General features: G+C 42.6%; 1 protein-coding gene across 4 annotated transcripts in view; it reads left to right on the top strand.

Annotated features, from left to right (window-relative positions):
- The first annotated feature begins 347 nt into the window (after nucleotides 1-347).
- Nucleotides 348-22,315, top strand: part of LIFR (LIF receptor subunit alpha) — a 201,632-nt gene continuing 179,664 nt past the window's right edge. For 2 of the 4 annotated variants that reach the window (XR_012779038.1, XM_075527467.1), the window contains exons 1-3: nucleotides 348-478; nucleotides 9,582-9,688; nucleotides 21,947-22,101. Coding sequence is in view for 3 of the 4 variants with exons in the window: in XM_075527467.1 (XP_075383582.1) it covers nucleotides 22,020-22,101 (82 nt within the window). In the remaining variant the exon portion in view is untranslated. Of the gene's footprint in view, nucleotides 479-829; nucleotides 986-9,581; nucleotides 9,689-21,946; nucleotides 22,102-22,315 lie in introns of those variants that run through there. The other 2 variants (XM_075527468.1, XM_075527469.1) reach the window with 2 other exon arrangements.

Here is a 22,315-nt window from a genome sequence, read left to right as displayed (position 1 = left end):
CCCCCGCAGCACGCTCTTCACAGCCCACTGGGGACCCGGCGAAACCACCGGCCGCTGAAGGACCCTAACAACTTAGTCCCGGCTACGCCCCGGCAACGCAACGAAAGGCGGATGTCAGCCTGAAATCCGGGATAGCTTCGGCCCCATGAAACCAGGGCTCCGGCGGCGCGCAGCGCAGCGCGGCCGTGCCAGGCCGGGCCGGGCCGTGCCGGGCGGCGGGAGGCGGCGGAGCCCCGGGGGCAGGGCCGGGGGTGGCGGCGGCGCCGGGCGGTGCGCGGCGCAGGCTCCTCCCGCGGGCAGCCCGCCAGCCCCTCTCCTCCATCCCTCCCTCCCTCCCGCCCCGGCTCCATCCCTCCTTCCTGTCGGCGCTGCGCACTGCTGCCCGCCGGAGCTGGGCCGCCCGGGACCGCGCCGCGGGCAGCCCCGCGCACCCCCCCGCGGCATGAGGCTGCCGCAGGGCACGGCGAGGCGGCGGCGGGTGAGTGCCGGGCCCCGGGCCGGGCGGCTTCTCCCGGCGGCGGCCCCGCGGTGGGGTTCCGCTCGCACCTGGGAGGGGGCGGCCCGCGGGGCGCGGTGATGGATGCCCCCTCCGTCCCTCCATCCCTCCCTCTGCCCGCCCCGGGGAGGTGCCGGCGAGGAGGGGCGAAGGGGGGGTTGATAGCCCGGCCAGGACCCGGCGGGGCCGCAGGGGGTTTCCAAGCCCCCCCCGCCCCCCGCCTGCCTCCCTGCTTTCCCGCTGGCGCGGGCGCTGCGGCTCGGGGCTCGGCCGGGGGTGGGGGACAGGTGGCGGCGGCGCCGGGGGGAGCGGCGGGGATCGCAGCCGGTGCGGGCGCAGACCGCGGCAGCCTCCCCCGGGGATACGGGGGAGAGACCGGCGGCTCCTCTCTGCCGCTGCCCGGAGCCTGCGGCTTAAATAGAGGCTGCGCTTTGTCAACAGCTCGTTCTGCTGGCCGGCAGGCTGGTTGGTTCAAGGACTGAACAGCGGGTAAATAATATTTATGCCTCTTTTTGCGCTTTTAAAGTTTTTTTAAATAAGTAGCACCCTTCCAAAAAAGGGGAGCTTGGGAGGGGAATCCAGAGCCCCTTCTGCCGCTGGGGAGCATCCAGGCATGCTGCGCGCCTCACCGCAGGCTGGCTGTACAGGGACACCGGTGCGGTGGCAGCTTGCCGTGTCTATTTTCAGTGGTTGAATTTCTAATGTGTTTAGAGAATGTGTTTAAAAAAGATCTCTCTAAGCCTCTGAGGTAGTTCTGGAAAGAACGTCATTCCCTTGTTAAAATTCATCATGTGTACGTAAATTTGAACTGGGCATATTGTGCTGGCATGCTGTGTGTTGCTTCGGTAGGAATTGGTGATATATGCGGTTTGTTTGCTTTTTAATTGTAATCGGTGGTGGATGCCTGGGAACTTCGCTATAAATGGGAGTAGAGCTCTGGATAGATATTATAATCATCTAGTGCCGGGGAGACGTAGGCTGTGAGCTGTTGTGTAGGAATTGTCACTTTGATTCTTTTCCACAGACTTTCACACTTAAAATCTTAATTGCAAAAATAGTCAAATATTCATATTCCATAATCAAGCTGGCCATGTCATGTCAAATTCCCTTCAGGGAAGCACAGGCATTGGGTAGCTTTCTGCTGTATTTGAAACCCAGCTTGTTACCTAGGTAAGGCAATGTGACTTGCCTTTGCTATCTCACCTGGAAGTCGGTTCTGCCTTTTTTCCTTACTGTAAAAGAACTCTTTCAATTCTTCTTACACCCTTAGTTCGACTCCATGGCATGAATCCAGACTGTTAATCAGACTTAGCAGGTTTGGTAGCTGTGGGGAAGATTAAAGTCCATGTCATGCCATGTTCCCTCTCAAATCAGCATGTGGCAATGCCAGCTGAGACAGCATGTTGTTTAATGTAGATCCATCAGCGCACATGTGCTTTATATATAAAGCTCTGTACATCCTGTAGGGAAGAATGCATGAATGCCTTGATCTGCAAAAAGTCTGTGCTTGTCCTTGGCTTCTTAACTGTTGTATGCCGTATGGTTTTGGTGGTAAAGATAAGCTCTGATTGCTGTACTTTTTTGGTGATAAAGGTAAGCATGTGCATAGAACTCTCCTGGATTTGGCCCCAATATGAATCAAGATCAAAACAAAAATTGTGACGAGGGGAAGGATTAGGATGTGGAAGAGATGGAAGCAAATGCAGGGACTGGATGCACAGAACGAGCAGTGCCATATCTGCAGTTGGGTATTGCTCGGCATGGGTTCCCTGTCATTAGCTGGAAGGGGTCTGCAGGTTACTTCTGAGGGGTCTGCTGAGGCTACTAAGAAAAGACGGTCTAGTGTCTATGTATCTAGGGCTATGTATCTCAACTAGAAAATGTTGCAGAAGTCCACAAATTGAAACCTTAAAAATCACTGACTTGAAGCTGGTTTGGAGGCAATTTGGAGGCTTTTAGGTGGTCAGTAGATCACCTGATTTTGTTTGATTTTGCTTTCTGTTTACTTGGTCTTCACATCCTTTCATCTTATCACTGTTTCACCTATTCAAACCTTTATCAGCATTATTAACTGATAACAGTTTCCATTGTGCACTCTCCAAACATATCGCTTTAGTCACTTAGAGCAACCAGTGGCAAGCACTATCTATGAGTTAGATTGTGCAAAATCCCTTTACAGGTGTGCTGAGGAAAGGGAGAGACTTAACCTTTAGGTGAGGGCATTCTCGCAGACTTGCCAAAGGCAAGTCAGGAATACGTGGGAACAGCCATATGGGTGGAGATGCTCTCCAAGAAAGAGAGATAAACTTATTTTCACAGGTGGCAAAGCTGCTGCTGCTACTTTAGTAGGGAATTCATGGGGCTTTAATTTTCAAGTGCTTGATGAGTTACCATCTATGGCTATAAGGTCACATCTGTTTCAACATGGTGCGGCTCAGGGCTTTAGTTAACGTTCAAAAAAATCTGAATTTAATAATATCCATACATAATGCTAGAACAGAGTCTGTAAATCTGTTAGAAACAGCTCTCTTAGAGCATGAATATTAGATTGTTTAATGCAGTGGGTGACTGACAGCAAGTTTTGTGCCTTATGAGAAGATGTATTTAAACTCAGTGTGTTAGTAAGAATTCTACCTGAAAGATGAAACGGTACCTCAGGAAGAAAGTGTCTGGCAGTCTTAAACAATCTAGATGTTTATAAATACTGACTCTATCTTGCAGAGTGCAATGCATCACAAGGCTGATGCAGATGGATTATGTTTTTCTGCAAATGACCCAATAGATGATGGGACCAGGTAAATGAGGTTCTTTTCCACTTATGCTGTGTGCTAGTCCTCAGAGGAATGCAGAGGATGCTAAATTCAGCAGTTCCTGTTGCGTTGATACATTTGTTGGATGAAAGCAAAAATGATCTGATACAGTTTTAAATGATAGTTTATGTTATCTTGTAATGCGCTTATTTGAGCTGTTGAAAGGCAGCTTTTGGACAATGGAAGGGAAAACAGAAAAAAGAAATCAGGAAACTTCTTGGAGTTAGTTTTGTTCCATTTTCAATAATACATAGCAGTCTAGGACAGTTATAATAGAAACACTGGGATCTTAGATTCAGACTGAGGTTGAAATACAGAGATGATTCAAGTGAAGGGATATTAATTAGCAGTAGAAGAAAAGGTCTGATGAGGGAAGTTTAAAGATACTGCCATAGATTGAAAGATTGAGAACTCAAATGAGATACTGGTGGCTCTTTGAGAGGGGACACCTGCTCTGAGTTAGACATTGATTTGTATGCAGGGAGACATGGAAAACAGGTATGAATTTTACTGCTGTTACCATAACTAGCTAGAATTAGTTGAAATGATGCATGTTTTGGTACATCTTTTCCCCTGAGATTTAGTTATGGCTCCTTCTTGACTGGTAGGCAACAAATTTCTGTCTAAAAATAAGAAAAATAAGTTACTTCTCTAAGGCTTGAGACACGATTGTGCTCTATGCTCCGAAGCTGGTTGATGTATTTCAGTCCATAAACAGTTTAATGTAAAAGATATAAATAATCCTTGGGAGCAGGACCTGGAGCCTGTGGTCTCTCGCTTCCAGTGAGTGCCCTCTCACAAGGACGCGGAGTCCTGCTCCGAGTCAGTGGTTACTTAAGCTGCGGAGAGAAATGCCATCTACAGAAGGGCTGGAGAAGTCTCCATCCTGACTCGTCTGTTAGTTTGAGTAGTCTCTGGAGTGGTCAGAGATGTTTTCCATACCCCAGCAACTGCTGCAGTGGCTGGGCTGCCTTAGAAAAGGGAGCACCACTGCTGATTTCTTTTTCTGACTATGTCTTTAAACAAAAGCAATGGCTTCTGCTTTTCCTGGGGAGCCCGATTCTGTGGTTCTGCACACATTTTATTAGCAGACACAGGCAGGGAATAATTGCTTTGTGAATCTTGAGTGTCTAAGCATCAGGCAAGTGTTGTGCCCCTGTCAAAGATGAGACTGTGCATCTGTGCATGCTGATGCCTACAAAATATATCATCACCTCTCTCTTATTTTTTTTTTATTTTTTTCCCCCACTAATATTTAGCTGCAGATCAATGGATTTTGGAACATGTTTCTTTTAAGTTTAAGCGTCAAAAGTTCGGCTTTTATAGGTGCTTAAATGTCTCCAGGGATCATCTTCCAGAATCTTATAGATCTCTTCCAGAGTCATTAGCATGGCAATGATGGGGGCCATATAAATTCCTAGATGGCCAGAGCTGTTTTCTTACCTGCCTTTGGGGAGTGGATGGGCAGCTAGGATACCGATCACCAGCAAACGCAGAGGTTCCCGTGTTCTTTTGCTTGCGTTACTTGCTGAGTTACAAACTAGCAGATGGTAAATTAGAATTAGTGATATCTGGAGGTTCTGATCTGACACTGAGAAGACTATCCAGGGACTGTTTTTCATATGCACCGTCAGTTTTTTGCTGATCGTTCCTGTCCTCCCTCCCCTGGAAAATTTGCAGTCCCTAAATTTGCAGACTGTGGGAGCCCTCCTGCTGTGCGTCTATAGGGTCCTTGCACTTCCTGCCAAGCACCAGAAACTCTCAGCAGGGGCTTTTGCCACTTCGCTGCTGTCTGCCTTTCCGTGCTGCCGTCTCTTGGAATCGCTCCTAGTGGCAGTGAAACCTAGTAGCAGTGAAACCACTGCAAGCAGAAAGTGCTTAAACTAAAAATAACTCCTAACCCATCAGTATGAATGTTGGTCAGGGTGTAAGGTTTTGAAGGGCATGTGTCTCCCCTCCTTTCCATGCACAGTCTGGAGCTGGCATTGGAGTGAGGTCAAAGACTGTTGCTACAACAGAAGCAGCTTTCCCTTATCCCACAGACAGAGAACTGCTGAGTTGTCGGCTGTTGAGTCCAAGTTATGCCTTTTACCTCAGGGAGCACAAGTTATAAAAGCACGTGTCATGGAAACAAGGACAGCACTGTAGCAATTCCCTGCTCCTTCTGCCTCACTTCCTACCCTGCCAAAAATCAGACCCACAGCAGAGGATGGGCAGCCTGTGTTGCCAGCTTGGTGTTAGGGGAGCGCTTGGGGGCAGGATGGCTTCCCCCTCTCTTGGGCCATGTGTTGTCAGGGAGAAGAGTCGTCTTTCTCACCTGTAAACCCAGCAATTTAGGGGCAGCTTCCTGCAAAACCAAAAAGCACAGCCTTTCAGCCAGCCTTGGCCTCCTGAAATTTCCTGAAGTCTTAAGTAGATAAAGTAGCACTTTCTTTGGATTTCTTTTATGCTGCAGCATTTTCCTTGCCAGCCAAGTAGTTTCATTGATATAGTAACATTGGTTAGAGAATTACTGGGCGTTTTTGATTTTTTGGGGATGCTGCTATATTGATGAGCAACATTATACCAGTGTTCTCTGCCAGTATAGCTTACTGCATTTTGATCATCAGTCAAAAGCACTTTCTTTTGGAATATACATATATTCCTAAAATAGAGTTATATATTTGTGCTTCCTGTGTACCTATAGCTGCACTGCTAATAGCTTTGTAATATTGACTGAACCTTGATAGCTTCATGTCAAGGTAGCCTGGAGTCTGTAGTGCATACTCATGAAATTTATATAAAGCAATGTATTTGTACGATTTCTTTAGGTGATAAACACTGTCTGAAAAGTATGCTGGAATGCTTCATATGCTTGCCTAATTTTGTCATTATTGCACAAGTTGCTTAAAGGTGTAATAAAAGTACAAGTAACAAGGGTGGTTGAAGGTGGCTTACACTGTCAATCTGGCTCAGAAATGGTACATGTTTTACTTCTGGACCTCAGCCATCCATTTAAACCAGTTTTGCTCCCTGAATAAATCAATTACTTCCCTCCAAGAGGAAATGCAGGCTCAGTTGACTAGATAGCATGGTTAAATGTTTATTCTGGATGGTGTGGATATAACCTGTGGCAAGCTTGGCTAGCATGGTGAGCAGAGCAAGCCAGCTTTATCCCAGCTGGCTTTATGCCCTTGAATGCCCCCCACACTGGGCCCTTGGGCATGCCACACATTTCATTCGAAAACTTTAAAAACTACTTTTTCTTCATTTCAAGCACTTTGAACATAGAAGCACAGAAAAAGCTGTTTTGGAGCCAGATGGTGACCTGGGCCACTTGCTGCAAAGTTGTCTAGTCCAGACTTGGACATGTTGGTCCCAAGCAGTGCGAAAGCAAGCCCGTCTGCAGCATTTAGGCTAGGGGTGAAGATACCTCCACATTGCAGTCCACCAGGGTGGTTTGAGCATTTCTGATATTCATGCTTTCTGTAACTTCACAAGCTGCATTTCAAGTTACTTGCATGTTTGAGAGTTGCACAGCACATCCTATATATCTTGGAAAGCCTGGAGGACAGGGAGATTTGGACAAGTGGGAGACAAGGCATGGCTCTGCTCATTGTGGGGCTGGCCTCGGCAGGCAGTTGCCTTTTGGGGCTGTCTGGTGGTATCTGCCTTAGCCTGGCAGCCCTTCTCCCTTCCAAACAGGACTTAATGTGGTCACCCAGAAGCTCTTGTGCCAAGACAGCAATGCTGCTCACTACGTGATGTAACCCTGTTTGTATGGCTGACCACGGATTTGCCCTTCTTGAACTGATCTAATGGCCTCTCTTAACTATAAAATCAGTGAGGATAGAGCTTCAAAATATCTTTCTCAAATAATTGGTCTTTATATTACTGCAGGGCAAAAATGCTGCTTAAATCAAATTAACTTTAGAAGAAAATTATAGTGTTCAGTATTATAGGTGGGGCTTCTGCAGACTTTGAAGCCCAAAGGTGAATGTAAGTTATAAGTATTCCAACTACAACAAATTTTCACAGTATTTCATGTTTTGGACCAAGTTCAGCACTTGCGGCAAAAGAGATGTTTGACCTCTGAGGTTTTACAGCTACTCTGGAGCTAAAACCAAGGAGATAAGCTTTTAGTGTTTAATCCTAGGCAGAGAGGGAGAGAAAAAAACAAAACAAAAATGTGATTTATTTATATTGTAGACTTCAGTGTTGTCTTGAGTTATGTGCAACAAGCACTGAAGTACTCTGTGTGTGAGGTGGACATAAACGTCAAACTCTTTTACTTCTGCTAGGGTTTCTGCTGGTTCTGAGGATAATAATATCTGTTCCCTAGAGTCTACCTGTTCCTCTTCCTTTTCCCCTCCTTCCCCCTGCTCCATACTCTTCCAAAGGTCATGGCTATGAGAACTCTTTATTGCACAGGTCTCCAGGCACATAACTCATAATTCATCTGCTAGAACAGCATTGTCACAATTCCCAATATAGAACAGCCTTCTCCTCCAAATTAAATGCAACTGGCCTGTTTCTTTTTCAAAATGCTAGGAAATTTTGAAAGAAGATATTTCTGACCACGTGTTGCCTCATGTTTCAAATAACAGCATCAGTCTGGATGTAAATCCAGCAAGCTGTCATGTGGCCCGTATTTTAAATCTTACCTCGAAATCTGTAGTTTGTCCCCTGTATATTGTCCTCCTTCACCATTAAAATGCTTTTTAATGTGATCTATGCAAGGTTTATGCTAAGCTAGTCTGATGTTGGTGTAATGTGAACCGAAGACTTTAATCTGGGAAGACTTGTATTGAGCCCATATTTAGAATTTTTTTAGGAATGCATTCAATCTTATGTTTTATTTCAATCAGTTGACCCCATCCTTGAAGAGCTTTGGCAATACTTCATAAGCTTTGCTTTTCACAGTGTGCACTTTTCACTGTACTGCACTTCACTGGAGGTCTACTACGTGGCATCGACTCTTGTATCTTATATATTGTGGGTTATGTTTAAATCCTTTCTCTGTGTAGGTAATTGAGAACTGTGATCAAGTAACCTCATTGAACTAAATAGTTGCATTGTTTTAGGCTTTGCAACAACAGACAATCTCTCAGACCTGAACTGCTCTAAGTAATCAGTTGATCCTGTGTATAAATCGACTTTGTACTGAATTAAGCCATTTCCACTGCTAATGAGTGGCTAGTTTTTCCCTTGTGCTGTTGGATTGAACACTTTGTAAGGTAGCCTCATCCGTACAGAATAAGTTGTGAGGACTTTTCTTTTCAGCAACTTTTATGTATTTATTTGCTTGAGCTGTGGTAACAGATACTTTGAAAATTGAACGTTTTCCGGTTGCTTCCCCATATTTCAACTAATGAGTGGTACAGCTGGTGTTAATATGTGAAGAATGTATCCTTGAAAACATTAGATTTTGTCTACTATCCTTTTGCCCTGCTGTATGCATGCTTGATAATCAGTAGGTAACTCTGGGTTGGAGTTTGGGCAGTGATTACTTCTCATGGTTTAACTCCAGCTGGCAACTCAGCCCCACACAGCCGCTCACTCACTCCCCCCCAGTGGGATGGGGCAGAGAATCGGAAGGGTAAAAGTGAGGAAACTCATGGGTTGAGATAAAGACAGTTTAATAGGGGAGGCAAAAGCTGCACATGCAAGCAAAGCAAAGCAAGGAATTCATTCACTCCTTCCCATGGGCAGGCAGGTGTTCAGCCGTCTCCAGGAAAGCAGGGCTCCATCACACGTAACGGTGACTTGGGAAGACAAACACCGTCGCTCCAAACGTCCCCCCCTTCCTCTTCTTGCCCCAGCTTTCTATGCTGAGCCTGATGCCATACGGTATGGAATAACCCTTTGGCCAGTTGGGGTCAGCTGTCCCAGCCGTGTCCCCTCCCAACTTCTTGTGCACCCCCAGCCTCCTCGCTGGTGGGGTGGGGTGAGGAGCAGAAAACAACTAAAACATCAGTACATTATCAACATTATTCTCATCCTAAATCAAAAACATAGCCCCATACTAGCTACTATGAGGAAAATTAACTTTACCCCAGCTGAAACCAGCACATTAGTGCAGACAGAAATGTGACCGAGCACTCAGCATTACAATAGCTGCCCGCAGAATTAGGTCACTAACAGGCTTTCAGCAAAGTAGTGTTAATTTTCCTCTCTACACACTTAAACAGAGAAGGTATACTTATAATTCCACAACTTTTCTGAGTGATCCTCTACTGTAGCATTCTTCCCGATGGATTATATATGAATCTTTTATATTAATCTTTTAACTTCAGGTACCTAATGTGGCTGCCCAGTTCAGCATTCAGCTCTCCCATACTGAAGACTAAGGACCGAGTCTGTCACAGGCTCCTGCAGCTGGGCTCCTGCAAACAGTGCAAATGTAAGTTTATGCATACCTTTATTCATAAGATGGAATTAGTCATATACTTATGTGTTTGCAAATTCAGGAGCAATACGTGGTTATTGAGGCTTATTATCTTGCATAAATCAGCAGTTAGTCATAAGCAGCACTCCACAGCTTTGAAATACCTTCTTGTCAGAGGGCACAGGTGATCTCTGATAGCATTTAGCTGCTTGTTTCATGGGACTTGAGAATTAAGATGAATAAGATGCTGCAGTGTAAACCCAGATATTTGATGAACTGATCACTTTAATAAGAATTTAACAAGTATTGGTAATAATTGCCTCCAGTTGATCTCTTCTTTGAAGTCATGTGCATTAATTTTTACCATATTTAATGACAGTCGATTGTTTGGGGTTTTTTTTTACTTTTCTTATTCGGAAAAAAAAGATACTTGTCACTTGCATTCCTAATACATATATGTACCTCTGATCTTTTTAATCTCTTTTACCATAGCTCACAAAGACTTTCTGTATATATTATTCTAAAGTCAGATATTTATGTCCCTGAGGCATATGCATTGTCATCTAAATATGTTTTACAAATATGATCCTTGTACAGATCCTGTGTGTAGCTCATTAATATGGAAAATTACAGAAATGGGAAAAGCAAAGTACTCTCCAAAGATGTGGGTTCTAATGACTTGCTTCGTGGTGAGACTGGCACAAGCTTTTGTAGAAGAGGATTTCACAAAAGGAAGAAAATGTGAGACGTCGGTGTTTCATACCATGAAATTTACATTAGAGTTTTTACTGGTCTCTGGATTTAGACAAGCTTATAAGAAAATGCTCGGCCTTGTGAGGCATGCACTTATGTCTGGATGGACCTGATGAGATGCATAAAGAACAGAAATTTTTCTAAAGAATAAAATACTGGAATAGAAACTAAACTGAAGCAGAATGTGTCATTCATATAACTGCACCAAGAGGTCAGTTGTCCAATAGCTCTCTCTTCTCCGCAGTTAGGTTTCCCCTTGCCCCTGTCTTCTCCCCCCGTGCCTGGGCACCTCAATCTGCAGCCACCAGAGAGACCATTGAGAACTGTCGCACGTCTCTCGTTCCCACAGTCAGACTTGCTCAGCATTTTGGAAACAATAGCTGCTTCATTGCTGAGTTGTGAAACAAAAAAGTTAAACATATCAGCAACAATGCATGAAAAATGTGATGAACAGCCTTCCACAGGAAGAGATTTTTCCATGCCAGTGTGTAGGTATACAGGATTTATTAGTGACAGAAGCTAATAAGTAAGAAATCCTTCTTCTTTTGTACATCATCTGCCAGCTCAATACCGAGAGAAGTAAACCATGAGATTTACTAATAATAGCAGGAAGGAAGAACCCTGTTAAACAGAGATAGCAGTTGGAATGACTTGTGTGTGTAAAATCCAAGGTTGTTTTTCCCTCTTCACAGCCCTTTTTTATAGTCACCCTTCAGAAGAGAAAGCAAAAAAAAAAAAAAGAGCCTCAGGAGAAGGATCTTGCTTTCAAGGGAGGATTGAGGGAAAAGGGGCAGATGCAAGTTACAGATGATGTAGTGACAGTCATGTGAAAATGATGTGAAGATGTGAGATGAAGTGCAGTTGTGGCTTTGAAAATTTCTGTTTTATATTCTTATTCTAAGTGTGAATCATGTCAGGAGAGACTTGTGGAACTGACTCACTCTATGTCCTATTAGTAGCAGTCTCAATTTTCTATGAGCTGCTTTCAGTTTTAAATGAGGTGCGGCATCATTAGCCTTACAGACACTGCTGTCTCAGCACTTGCTAGTGGGTTATATGCAGGGACTCAATTCACTGCTTTTGCTAAGTTCTAAAAGGAATGACAGAAAAGCATTGCTTTATTTTACAGCGATAAAAATTATACATATGGGTCCTGGCCATTTTGTGCATTATTTTAAAATGTTCAGCTCTTCATTGTTTTGTTCCTTTTGCTGAGCATTATTTTAATGGTGCAGAGTTTGCTCAAGTGTCTTATCCCCCTGCTAAGTACTTTATGGCAGTATTTTCCATTCTGAGACCCTCCATGAAACAGCTAAAGAGCTGCTAGTTTATTTACATGAAACAAAATCAAGAAAGTTTCTAAGGCAGATAAATCCAACCAACAGACAGGATGTAACTCTCATTTGGAGTAGTCTGAATAAGCTTAGGAATTTTTTAGCATCTTTTTCACTCTTGTGGACTGAGACATCTCAGTCTATGTTTGAATCAAACTTGAAGTCATTTAGCAGAAATTGAAAACAAAATTTGAACTTTTTAATATGTTTTGTGTTAAAACAATGTTCTGCCTAAACTGAATATTCAGCCTAAATTATTTGAAATGGAAAACCAGGTGTTAATTTAATTGTAAAACAACTACATCTTGTGCCTTTGACATTGCAGTAAGTGATTTATTTCAATTAGGGCAATACAGTTAAGGAAGCACTGCATGTTTGTAGAGCTGGGGATAACATGGAGGAGTACACCAAAACTGAGCTGAGGGTGTCTGTATTTTGGAGGTGTCAAAGTCTATTACAGGGGTAGAAAGGATAACACGAATAAATCAGTTTATGTTGAGGCACTGGGTTGTTAGCTGTGCTGCTATGAGAACTGATCCACAAGTGGACCGTAAGTCCATTGCAGGGACCTGGAGACCTTTGTGAGAGGAGCAGAGTGGGCAAGGAGAGGTAGTATTGGCTTCAGACAGCTGGATTAGGTGTGCCTGCGTGTCTTTTGTCCATGGCTCCCATGAAGGCTGTGAACAGGCAGAGAACGAGAGGGTACTGTACCATGAGCAGACACGTGTGGCAGAGTGAGTCTGTTTCCAGTAGCTGTGTCTGTGTACCTGCATGCACAAGTGCAAGAGTGAATATTCTTTATAGCCTGGCAATGGTCCCTCTTGCGTCTATGAAAGCTAATTAGGAAAGACACCAGCTCTGATGCATATCAGCTGTAGAAAATATTTGTATTTCTGAGTACTTAATTCCCACACTTTGTCACCTTAAAAGGAGGATATGCATGTATATGCATAAATGAAAAGCTGGAGTGGAATAAGGTACAACTAAAACAGTATGTGAAAGAAATAAATGCCAACTGCTATGTAATTACGCATGGATAGACTTGTTCTGATAATGTCATACTATATTGTAGACCTTCCTTCTTTGGAGAGGTTCGAAGGGGAATGGCAGCACTTGAATGCCCACTTGGGAGTGGAGCAGAGAGGAAAGCATTTGCTCACCCCAGTGGAAGGGTAGCCTACACGTGCTAACGTGCTGCAGTATGTCTTCATGTGACACGTCTGGTATTAGTAAGTACCAAGAGTGGAAATACAGCAGGGCACGACAGCTTTTAAAGTCTCAAGAAAGACTAATACAATGGGAATTAATCAGAAAATATAGATCTATAGTTTCAGGAATTGCCCATTCCCTCGATTACTAAAAAATCAATTTATTTCTCGTAAGTGACTCTCATTCCTTACATTCACTCTAAAAGGATATTGCATAACTGTTGCTTGTTATTCTCAGTGTATCATTTAATGTGAAAGCTGCATTTCAGCATTTGATCTATTTATATGCTGTTTGTACACATGAAGACAGACTTTCTTTGGATTCGGTTCATTGTACCTTAAAAATAATTCAAATACCACAGGTTTCATTGTAAACAATGAAGGATTCTAACCCTCAGGTCATTGCCAGTTGTTTAAAAAAAACACACTTGGAATTGCTTCAGTAATTATCAGCATTCTCTTATAAAACTAAATAGGCTTTTCCTGTGATGGAAAGAAGATTAAAGGTCATATAGTTCAAAATATGTTTTTGGACACTGACAGATTAAGGAAAATAAACTCTTCCATTAATAAGGTCAACTCCTTTAATGTTTATTAGTTCAAAAGAATATACGAGTTGAAGAGAACCATCAGGAACAGAATTATGTAGATAACATGACTCTTCTGAGGAACAGCAATTTTTTTCTGCAGCCATCTTTGTAAAGTCTGAGTGGCGTGGTCTGGCACTTAAACCTCACATTGAGTAAAGCACAATTGACAATGTGGGCAAATGACATTTTACTCTGAAGATATGCTGTATTGAGAACTACACAGAGACCCTGTACCCCCCAAAAATGACACATGCTTTGGAATATTTGGTTTGTGTTTTATTTCAGTTAAGTATCAGTAAAATGCAGCAAGCACCGGAGAAGTGGGAAACCTTCTCTGTGTATTTTCATTTGATTCTAGGTTTATGCACTGTAAAAAATGTGGGTACGTTTGTTTCTATGCTTTGTACCTGTTTTAAGTATTGAAAAGGCATAGTGGGTAGCCACAGCATTCATGATAAGAGGTGTTTTTTATATATGCATAGTAATCAGACTTGTGTGCCTTTGCTCAGTGTACTTGTTCCATGCTGCGTTGTGAAGCGCAAGAATTCAAGGAAGTGTGTGGACCATGAGGTCACCAAATTCAAGCACATCAGGAAATGTGTGTAGCTGTATCAGATTTACGCAAATACATATGTTGAATCCTTCACCTATTGCAGTATTAATTTGCCAGTTGTAGTAAGTAGCAAAAAAATTTTTGAATGGGTTAAAGTGCTAGTGTGTAAATGACTCTGAGCCATTTCCTTCTCCTGTGAAGCACAGTAGCCTAGAAGATCAAAATTTCTCTTTTGGCCTTAACCTTCACCCCTTTGCTTTGTTCTTTGTTCAGATGATTAGGTGTTTTCCATCTGCACCTCTATGGGAGAAGAATCTGTGCTTGTTAATTTGAGCTGACTTCCTAAGGAAGTCGGGCTTATCTGATAATACTTTGTCTGTCCTCTTACCCCTGCAATAACCTTTTGAACAGGCGGCTCAGGTTCAGTTCACTCAGAATGAGGAGGTGAGGTCTCAGCATACTGTGTCCTCACAGGCTTGATGAAAATCTGCAGCTGGATGGAGAGACCCTACCGAGGAAATAGCTGCAGAGTGAAGTCAACCTTTACTCGACTGTAATCCAGGCCTCTCTAGTGTGCCTTCTCTGATGGCTAATAAGGCTTAGGGGGTAATCTGTAATAACATTTGCCTAATACGTAACAACAATAAATCGTGAACAGGCTTGTAGATATCCCGAAACATGTTTAGTCTATTTCTGGTGGTATCAGGATTCACGGTGTTTCTCAGAAAAGTTTGCTTTCTGTTGTTACCATCTGGAAAGCAGTGCTGTGTTCCTAGTAGTGACGGATGTGCTTGTATTTAACCACGTGCCTGGTGGCTAATTGATATGGGCAAGGACTTCCAAACTCAGGAGTTAGACACCCCATTTTCTTCTGAAAGCGTCTTTGTCCTTCTGAAAATCTCACGCTAGGAACATCAAATGCAGCCTCTGGCTTGGGGACTGCTCTTGCATGGTGTATGCTGGGCAAGGCATGGCAAATGACTCCAGCAGGACCAACAGTTTCCAAATTAGCATATGGTTTAATTGAAAACAGGCATAATTCAGCAAAACTTATATTTAGCTTGAAAAACCAAAAAAATGTCATCTAATAAGTTCAGTTTTAATTGCGGTAAAAATAAATCATCAATTCTTACAGCGTCTCTTTGCTTTCTTTTGCCCTTTCAGTCCACTGCTCAGCCTGACTGCTCTGCCCCTTCAATATCACTGTGCTTTTTCCTCTCCAGCCCAGCTTTCCCAGCAGGGATATTCTTCCCAATTCTCTCTATAAGCCACCTGGCTTGTTCTTGCTTAGTGGGGTTTTTTTGGTTGACATGAGAAAGCTGAAGGAGTCTTCCATTGTACTTTCCAAATCCTTCCCAAAATTGTATCCATTGCTATGATTAAACTATTTGACAACCGCTTCTTCTGCATATTTTCCTTTCTTTCTAAATGCAAGTCCTAAGGGTCTCAGTTTCTCTGTGTGTTTTTCTGTGTGTTGTGCTGTCCAACAGGTACTAAATGCTTTCATAAAATCACACTTGAATTGTTGTGCTTTTTCCAGCTCTCCCAGTCTGCATCTTGCTTATTTGTATTTCCATAGTGCTTAACAGTCCTGGGATAGGAAGAAAGGAAGAACTGGAAATACTGGAAAGCAGGTGCAGCTGCGTGCTGGCCTTAGACGCTGAGCCAGGTGAAATATTTACTCCAGCTGGGGTGCACCTTTACTCTTGTTGGTAAAATTTCTTGCCAAAATGCTTGCCTTTGTAGATGGTGCTTGTGACCAGGAGCTTTGAAAATGAATTTGTGAAAGTGTTGATCCTTGTGTTGAGCTTGTGTGTTGTGTCCTGACATCTCACTTCACCTTGCAGAGCAGACGCGGCCGCAAGGTACCTGCAATGGCTTCCCAGCATCTCGGAGGTGATGCTGCTGTTTGGCAGCTAGAGGAAGCAGTGAGGAGGGGGTTTTGCTCCTCATGCTTGACAGGAAAACAACCCACAAAACAAAGTTTGTCTCAAGGGATTGAAAATGTGGCCTTGTGCACTCCTGCACATTTACTGTATAATATCTTAACACCCCGTCTTTGTTTCCTTTTCCTCCGCTGAAGATTAGGAGAGTGCATTTGGTGCAGATAGGCAACTTGAGTTATTTTATCAGCTTTCAGAAAGAGAAATAGCAGAGTCTTAAATTAATTCCTCAGAACTGGGGAAAGCCAGATTCCCAACTGGGATTCAGCCTTCATTTATAAATGAGTTGTAGTGATTCATGTCCTGCAAATCTTTTATAACGTGGAATTCTGCCATGTTATAAAACAGAGAGGGAAAGCATGCATTTAGATTACTAAAGAGAGATTTTTGTTTCAACGTTGGGAATTTTTTTAAGGAGGTGGAAGATTGTATTCTAGTGAAAAACAGCCAAACCCCCTCAAATAAATCTCATTAATTCTACTTCCATTTTTTTTATTACTCAGCTAGCTTTAAAGTCAAAGACTGAAGCTGTGTGATCAGCAAAGCAGTTCTAAAGAAAGCCAGTTCATCTTCTGTTTCTGTGTTCATTGTCTTTACTGTCAGCTGTATTGGCAATTTACTTGGTTTCCCAGAAATGTGTACTTCTGGCACAGACTTTCAGATAGGGGAATTTTTTTGGAAGCTTTCTGTTGGCAATAGCAGGATGTGTAATTTGATAGATGCATTTTTATCTGGATATAGGCGTGTTTTCTTTCACTTTGAAGGTTAAATTAGTATCTTTGGGCAGAGACAAGTAAAATGAGTGTTCTCCACCTGCTAAGCAGAATAATTTTTCTTATAGCAATAAGGTTTTGATCTAGGCACATACTTAGCACCTGCATTTCTCCCTGGCTGTATTTGGGGTGATGGCTGTTCAGTGTTGCCAAAAATGCAGCCTGCCATTAGTCTCTACAATTTTTTGGTGGTGTGCTATATAATAATTTTCCTTGAGAGCTTTTAAGGTTCCATTTGGTGGTGAATTATTATACTACCTTTAATTGTGGAGAAAAATCAAATAAATTGTAACTTGAGAAAATCTATTGACATATTTCTTCTATTATGTTTAATACGTATGTTTTTACTGGTTTCATGGTTTCATCTACTATTCTCCACTTACAGTTTCCCTAAACCTTTTGCATAAGCTGACTTTTTAACCGTTTCTTTTTAGATATCTGCTTGTGGGGCACAAAATGAAAAGTGTGGCCACTGATCCTCAATTCATAGGTTTTTTTAAAAATCAAATCTGGAGGGTTGTGACTGGCAGATGAGCCTGCAGGCAGAAAGCAGGACAACAAGATTCTTTATTTTTTTATGTGTTTCGTTTGTTTGTTTTTGAAGTGGTTTCCAAGCACTTGACAATGAAATACATTCAGAGACCAGAAAACTCAAAAGTACCACAAAACTCAAAAGAGCTTTGGAGAACTTCTGTGCTTAGAGAACTGAGCTGTTGCAACTGACTAAGAAAATACTTTTTTTTTTCCTTTAAAGAAAATCAAGCATTTGGTCAGCTATTCTTTAAAAAAAGATGCCCGGAACCAGTTAAGCCAAGAAATACGAAACACAGTCAGTAGGAGAGATACCGGTTATCTTGTGTTTTTCTCTTTGAGAGGTTAAGTCCAAAGAGGCTGGTAATGTCTTAGCACGTCACTGTCAAACAGCTGGTGCTGCCCTCATTTTCTCAGCTTGTCACAGAACCTTTAACCTTTTTGACAGCTGATGAGGTTTTGAAGGAAAGCTGTCCACAGGTATTTTCCCAGGCGCATGTTACTGACTTGGAGTACTTTCCCTCTCTTGTCTATCTGATCACCAGTAGGTGCACTGGATGCACCTACAGATCAAAACATCTTTAAAAGTCATTTAAAAGTCTACAGTTGGTATTGGGCTGTTTTAAATAAGGGCCCCATCTATTGGCTTCAGTGATTAAGAATCTGAATCTAATTGTTCCTTTGTTAGTTTATCTGCATAAAAAGCAATTTAAAATTACTTCATTCTGACCACAGGCACAGGGGTAGTTCTTCTGCGCAACATAAAGCCCTGAGCAGAAGTCAGGACATCTCCAGGTACTGTAGCTTCCAACAGCTATTGTGGAATCCTGCTTTTAGCAGCTGCTCTTAAATATGGGCAATTATATACTGAAGCCTGCCATGCTTTTGCTGTTGGTGTGGCATGAATTTGCATGTGAATACTTTTTGGATACGCACACGATGTTGTTCCTTAGCATAGATTTATGGAAGGCTTCTTCCTTATTTTAGAATTTCAGAAGTGAAAGACCTTTTCAGGCAAGGCACTTAAGATGAATTTGCTGTGCAAATATGCTCATGCTAAGTCAGGGGGTTTGCAGTGCATTTGAGGATGAGATTGGAGTCTGAAGTACTAGATAAACAGCTACGTGGCAGCTTTATACAGTAGTATCTGGGGCTGGATCACACACTGAAATTGAGTCAACAAGGTCTGAATGTTGGGAGAAAAGCAAATATGGCATGGGCTGTGTAAACACATACTGTGCATGGGTTTGCCTTAGAAAAGTTCCTTCATTGTGCTTGATAATGCTCAGGCCTCGGGGGGCAGAAATGTTTCAAAGCTGAGGATGCAGCAGATTTGGTCCACAGAGGAATATTTGTTCCAGGAATTATCAGAAATGTAGAAACTGAGACTGGGAAATGGGGAAAAAAAATGGGAGTTTTTAAGGGAGGAGTTAGCAGAGAACTGGTATCAGTCATCTTCTATGTAAGAGGTTGCTGCAAGGCAGAGGATAAACTGTTCTTTGTCTGGTGGAGGTAGGACAAAGTAATGTGCTTAAAATGGAGCAAGAGAGAGTTGTGTAGCACATTGGGAACACTAATGATAGTGCCAGTGAAGTGACACGAATAGATTGCTCAAGGAAATGAGATTGTTATGGAATGTGCTATTGCTGATGTTTTTTAAGATGGAAGTCTGTTAAAAATGGTTTACTTGCAGTTGCTCTTTCTGGTGGAGAGAATGGGCTGAGCGCCCTTCATCTCATCTTTTAAAAATAAAGGTTTACAATGTAAGACATTTACACTTAGTAGCAACTGCTCCTGTTGCGCTCCAGCCAACCCTAGTCAAGGTTTTGCCTTCCTCTGACAACGTTGAGCTCTCTTGTCCTAAATAAATATCTCTCCCTCTTATATTGGCCTCTCCATCTTAAAGAGTACATCTGCCTAGAAGATAACATGCTTTTTGTATCTCTCCAGGGTAAGGAAAAACGTCCATGCCTTGTTTGAATTAGCCTTGAACTGATGGAAGGCAGCTTTCACGCAAAGAAAGTGAACTTCCTATTTTTAAATTACTTCAATTATTTTGTAACTTTATAATTAAAACAAGCCTATAAGTGGCGATCTTTTCTCCTGACTAATCGCATTTAATTATGCGACATGAGGCTTCAAATTGCCAACTTTTCAGCAAGCTATAAAATGTGTATGAGAGGACAAGAGCCAGGGAGTCTATGCTTCTTACGAAAGATTGTGGTTTACAAGACACTCGTCATGCTCTGCGTGAAAGTACATAGGTTTCCTTCAGTGCGTGACTGAGACAGAAATTAAAACTGTGCTTGAGTTAGGAGAATTCGGTATGACTCAAATTTCTTGTAATTCACTGCTGTGATGTTACCCTTAAAACTTCTGCAGTAGGGGGACTACTCAGTAAGCTGTGTATCGAAAGAAGATTTTCTTGAACCACACACACACACACATGTGTGGTTGCTAAATCTGCCTCATAAACCTGGCATGACCAAACAGGTTTTGCACAATCCTGTACAGATTATGTGTTTAGAAAGTGAGAGGCTTGGGATTTAATTAACTTCACAATGCAGTTTTCTCTCCTTCAAGTGGCATCAGTGCTTTCCCTTTTTTTTTATTCTTTCCTTGGCTTCTGCTAGCTGATAGGGGACTGTTAACTAATTTTGATGTAAAACTTGAAATTTTGATTTTGGGCTTTTCTGCAAACCAGAAGTGGTCTTTGAAGAAGTACTCAAAAAACAAACAGATATAATTTACATGTACATCACAAATAGAAATCAGTCATTTCATTCATGTAACTCCCAGGTCAGTCTGAGTGGTCTTCACGTTTTTGAAGTTAAAGGTTTGTGAGCAAAGTTTAAACCTGGAGGTAACATCCCATATTTTCATTAGTAACATGGACAAATCTGATATGAAGACCCTGAGAGACACCAAAATGCAGTGGGGGACTTCTGGCACAGAGATTATTATATTTTATGTGCTGGCAGGTTCTTGATTCATCTTCACCCGAACATGGATTTGTCAAACTTCACTCTTGATTTGGCCTTTAACAACTTGATTTGGCCTTTAGCGAGGTCTTCTGGTGGCTTGAGAACATGATGAAAATAAAATAATTGTTAAGTTTTAAGTAAGGATGTTTCTTCCCTCCAGATGTAACACTGACCTTTACCATACCGTCTCTCAGCTCCTGTGCTGCCTGGGCCTTTCCCTCAGTCTGGTTATTGCAGACCAAGAGAAAGAAGTGGCCCCTTGTGAATAGCTCTGGATTATTTGACGTAGTGCTGGTATGTTTCTCCGCTCACAGTGCAGATTGGTGAGGGACAGAAGAGCATTTCGGGCATTCCCAGCTGTCCCTTGAGGGAGAATTCATTTAAGAAAAAGTAATAAAAAATTTACGGTTGTATTGCAGGGATGAGGGACCACACTCCTGGTGGCGCGGAGGACTTCAGTGAAGAGAAGTTTCTTTAAAAATTACAGAGGCTTTTAGGCAAAGTCTGTTATTCTGAGAATTATGTATATCTAGCTTTGGAAGAGACTTCTAGGACGAGGTCAGGACCGTTTCCACTTGGGAATTTTAAAAGAAGTAGCCTGCACGAAAAGTGAGTTTTAACAGACTGCTGGCTGTAGGAGAGGCTGGCTCAGCTATGTTCTTACAGGAAAATGTCCCTCCTGCTGTTGGTCACTGAGAGAAGGGCCCTTGCTGCATGGGAGTTATGGTCTCCATGGGGGTGCTCAAGTCTTCAGAGCTTCAGGTGGCAGGGAAACAATGCACCAGGGGATGGCTGGGCTTTAGGATAAGCTTTCCTGCGATTTTCTTTTTGAGAACAAAAATTGTTGATGGCTGATGCGTGGGTGGAACTGAATGTGTTCCCCAGGTCCCACTGAACAGCTGAACTTCTCTTTGGAAAATATGCAACCCGTTAATCTTCAAAGAACACATTAAACGTAATATTCTAGATAATTTTTACCTTAAGGTCAATATTTATAGCAACAAGTATCTTTCAGTAGAGAAATGGCTCTCATTTCTTTTTCCTTTTTTCCTCTCCAGAAATTATTACTTAACACTGGATTTAATCAGTGATCCTGGGTGATCAGGTCTGGTTCTGCAGTGTCTCGGGCATCCCATGGCTTTGAGTAGCAGCAATATGAAAAGTGAGCAGAGAGGAGAGGAAAACAGATGGGCTCTCCTGTCCCCTTAAACCTATGTCTGAAGCAGCAGACACTTCCATGCACAGTATACATGACCCTTTGTGAATGAGACATTTCATCAAAGCTGAAGAGACCTGTTCCAGGGGAATACCCCGCCATGTCTACTCTGTTCTGGCCTCAGGTAGTCCTGAAGGAGGCCTGTGGACAGTGGCGTTTTACATGTCTCTGATTCTTGAGGTTACCTTTGAAATGCCTCGCTGAAAACATGTACGTCAGGGAGTGGTTGGGACAGTGAAAAGGTTTGTTTGCCAGGCAAAGAAGGGGAAGGAGCTGCTACGCCTGGGAGAAGCACTGAAGAAGAAAAGTAGATGGAACAAGAAGTGGTGTTTGTGGAGTATCAGCTCTGGAATTTTGAAGCTTTTTTTGGTTTTGTTTTTAATTTTAGAACTGACCAGCTCATTGGAAGATGACACTTATTCCTGCTTGAAGCTGCTGTTCTGAAAACAAACCGTAGAAGAATGTGGAAGAATTCAAGCCTCCGCTGTCTTTTAGCAATAGCTATTTTATGTTTAAGAAGCTTAATATATAGCCAAGAGATAGGTGAGTTTATTGCAATGTGATTCTCTAATTACTTTTTCTTTGTAGCTTCTGTACTGACACAATGTAATTACATTGCTTTCCTACCATATGTATGATCAAAACCTGTCACCTCTGTGGTTCCACACTGTCCTAGGCATGGAGGTACTACCAGACCTGGTCTCTGCTTTCCAGCAACCAGTGGCATCTCGTAAACCAGTGCAAAGTTGGTTGTTAA

Source organism: Mycteria americana, chromosome Z (assembly GCF_035582795.1).
Source record: "Mycteria americana isolate JAX WOST 10 ecotype Jacksonville Zoo and Gardens chromosome Z, USCA_MyAme_1.0, whole genome shotgun sequence".
Lineage (NCBI taxonomy): Eukaryota > Metazoa > Chordata > Aves > Ciconiiformes > Ciconiidae > Mycteria > Mycteria americana.
Note: the sequence above shows the minus strand (reverse complement) of the source record. Positions and strands in the feature narration are given on the sequence as shown.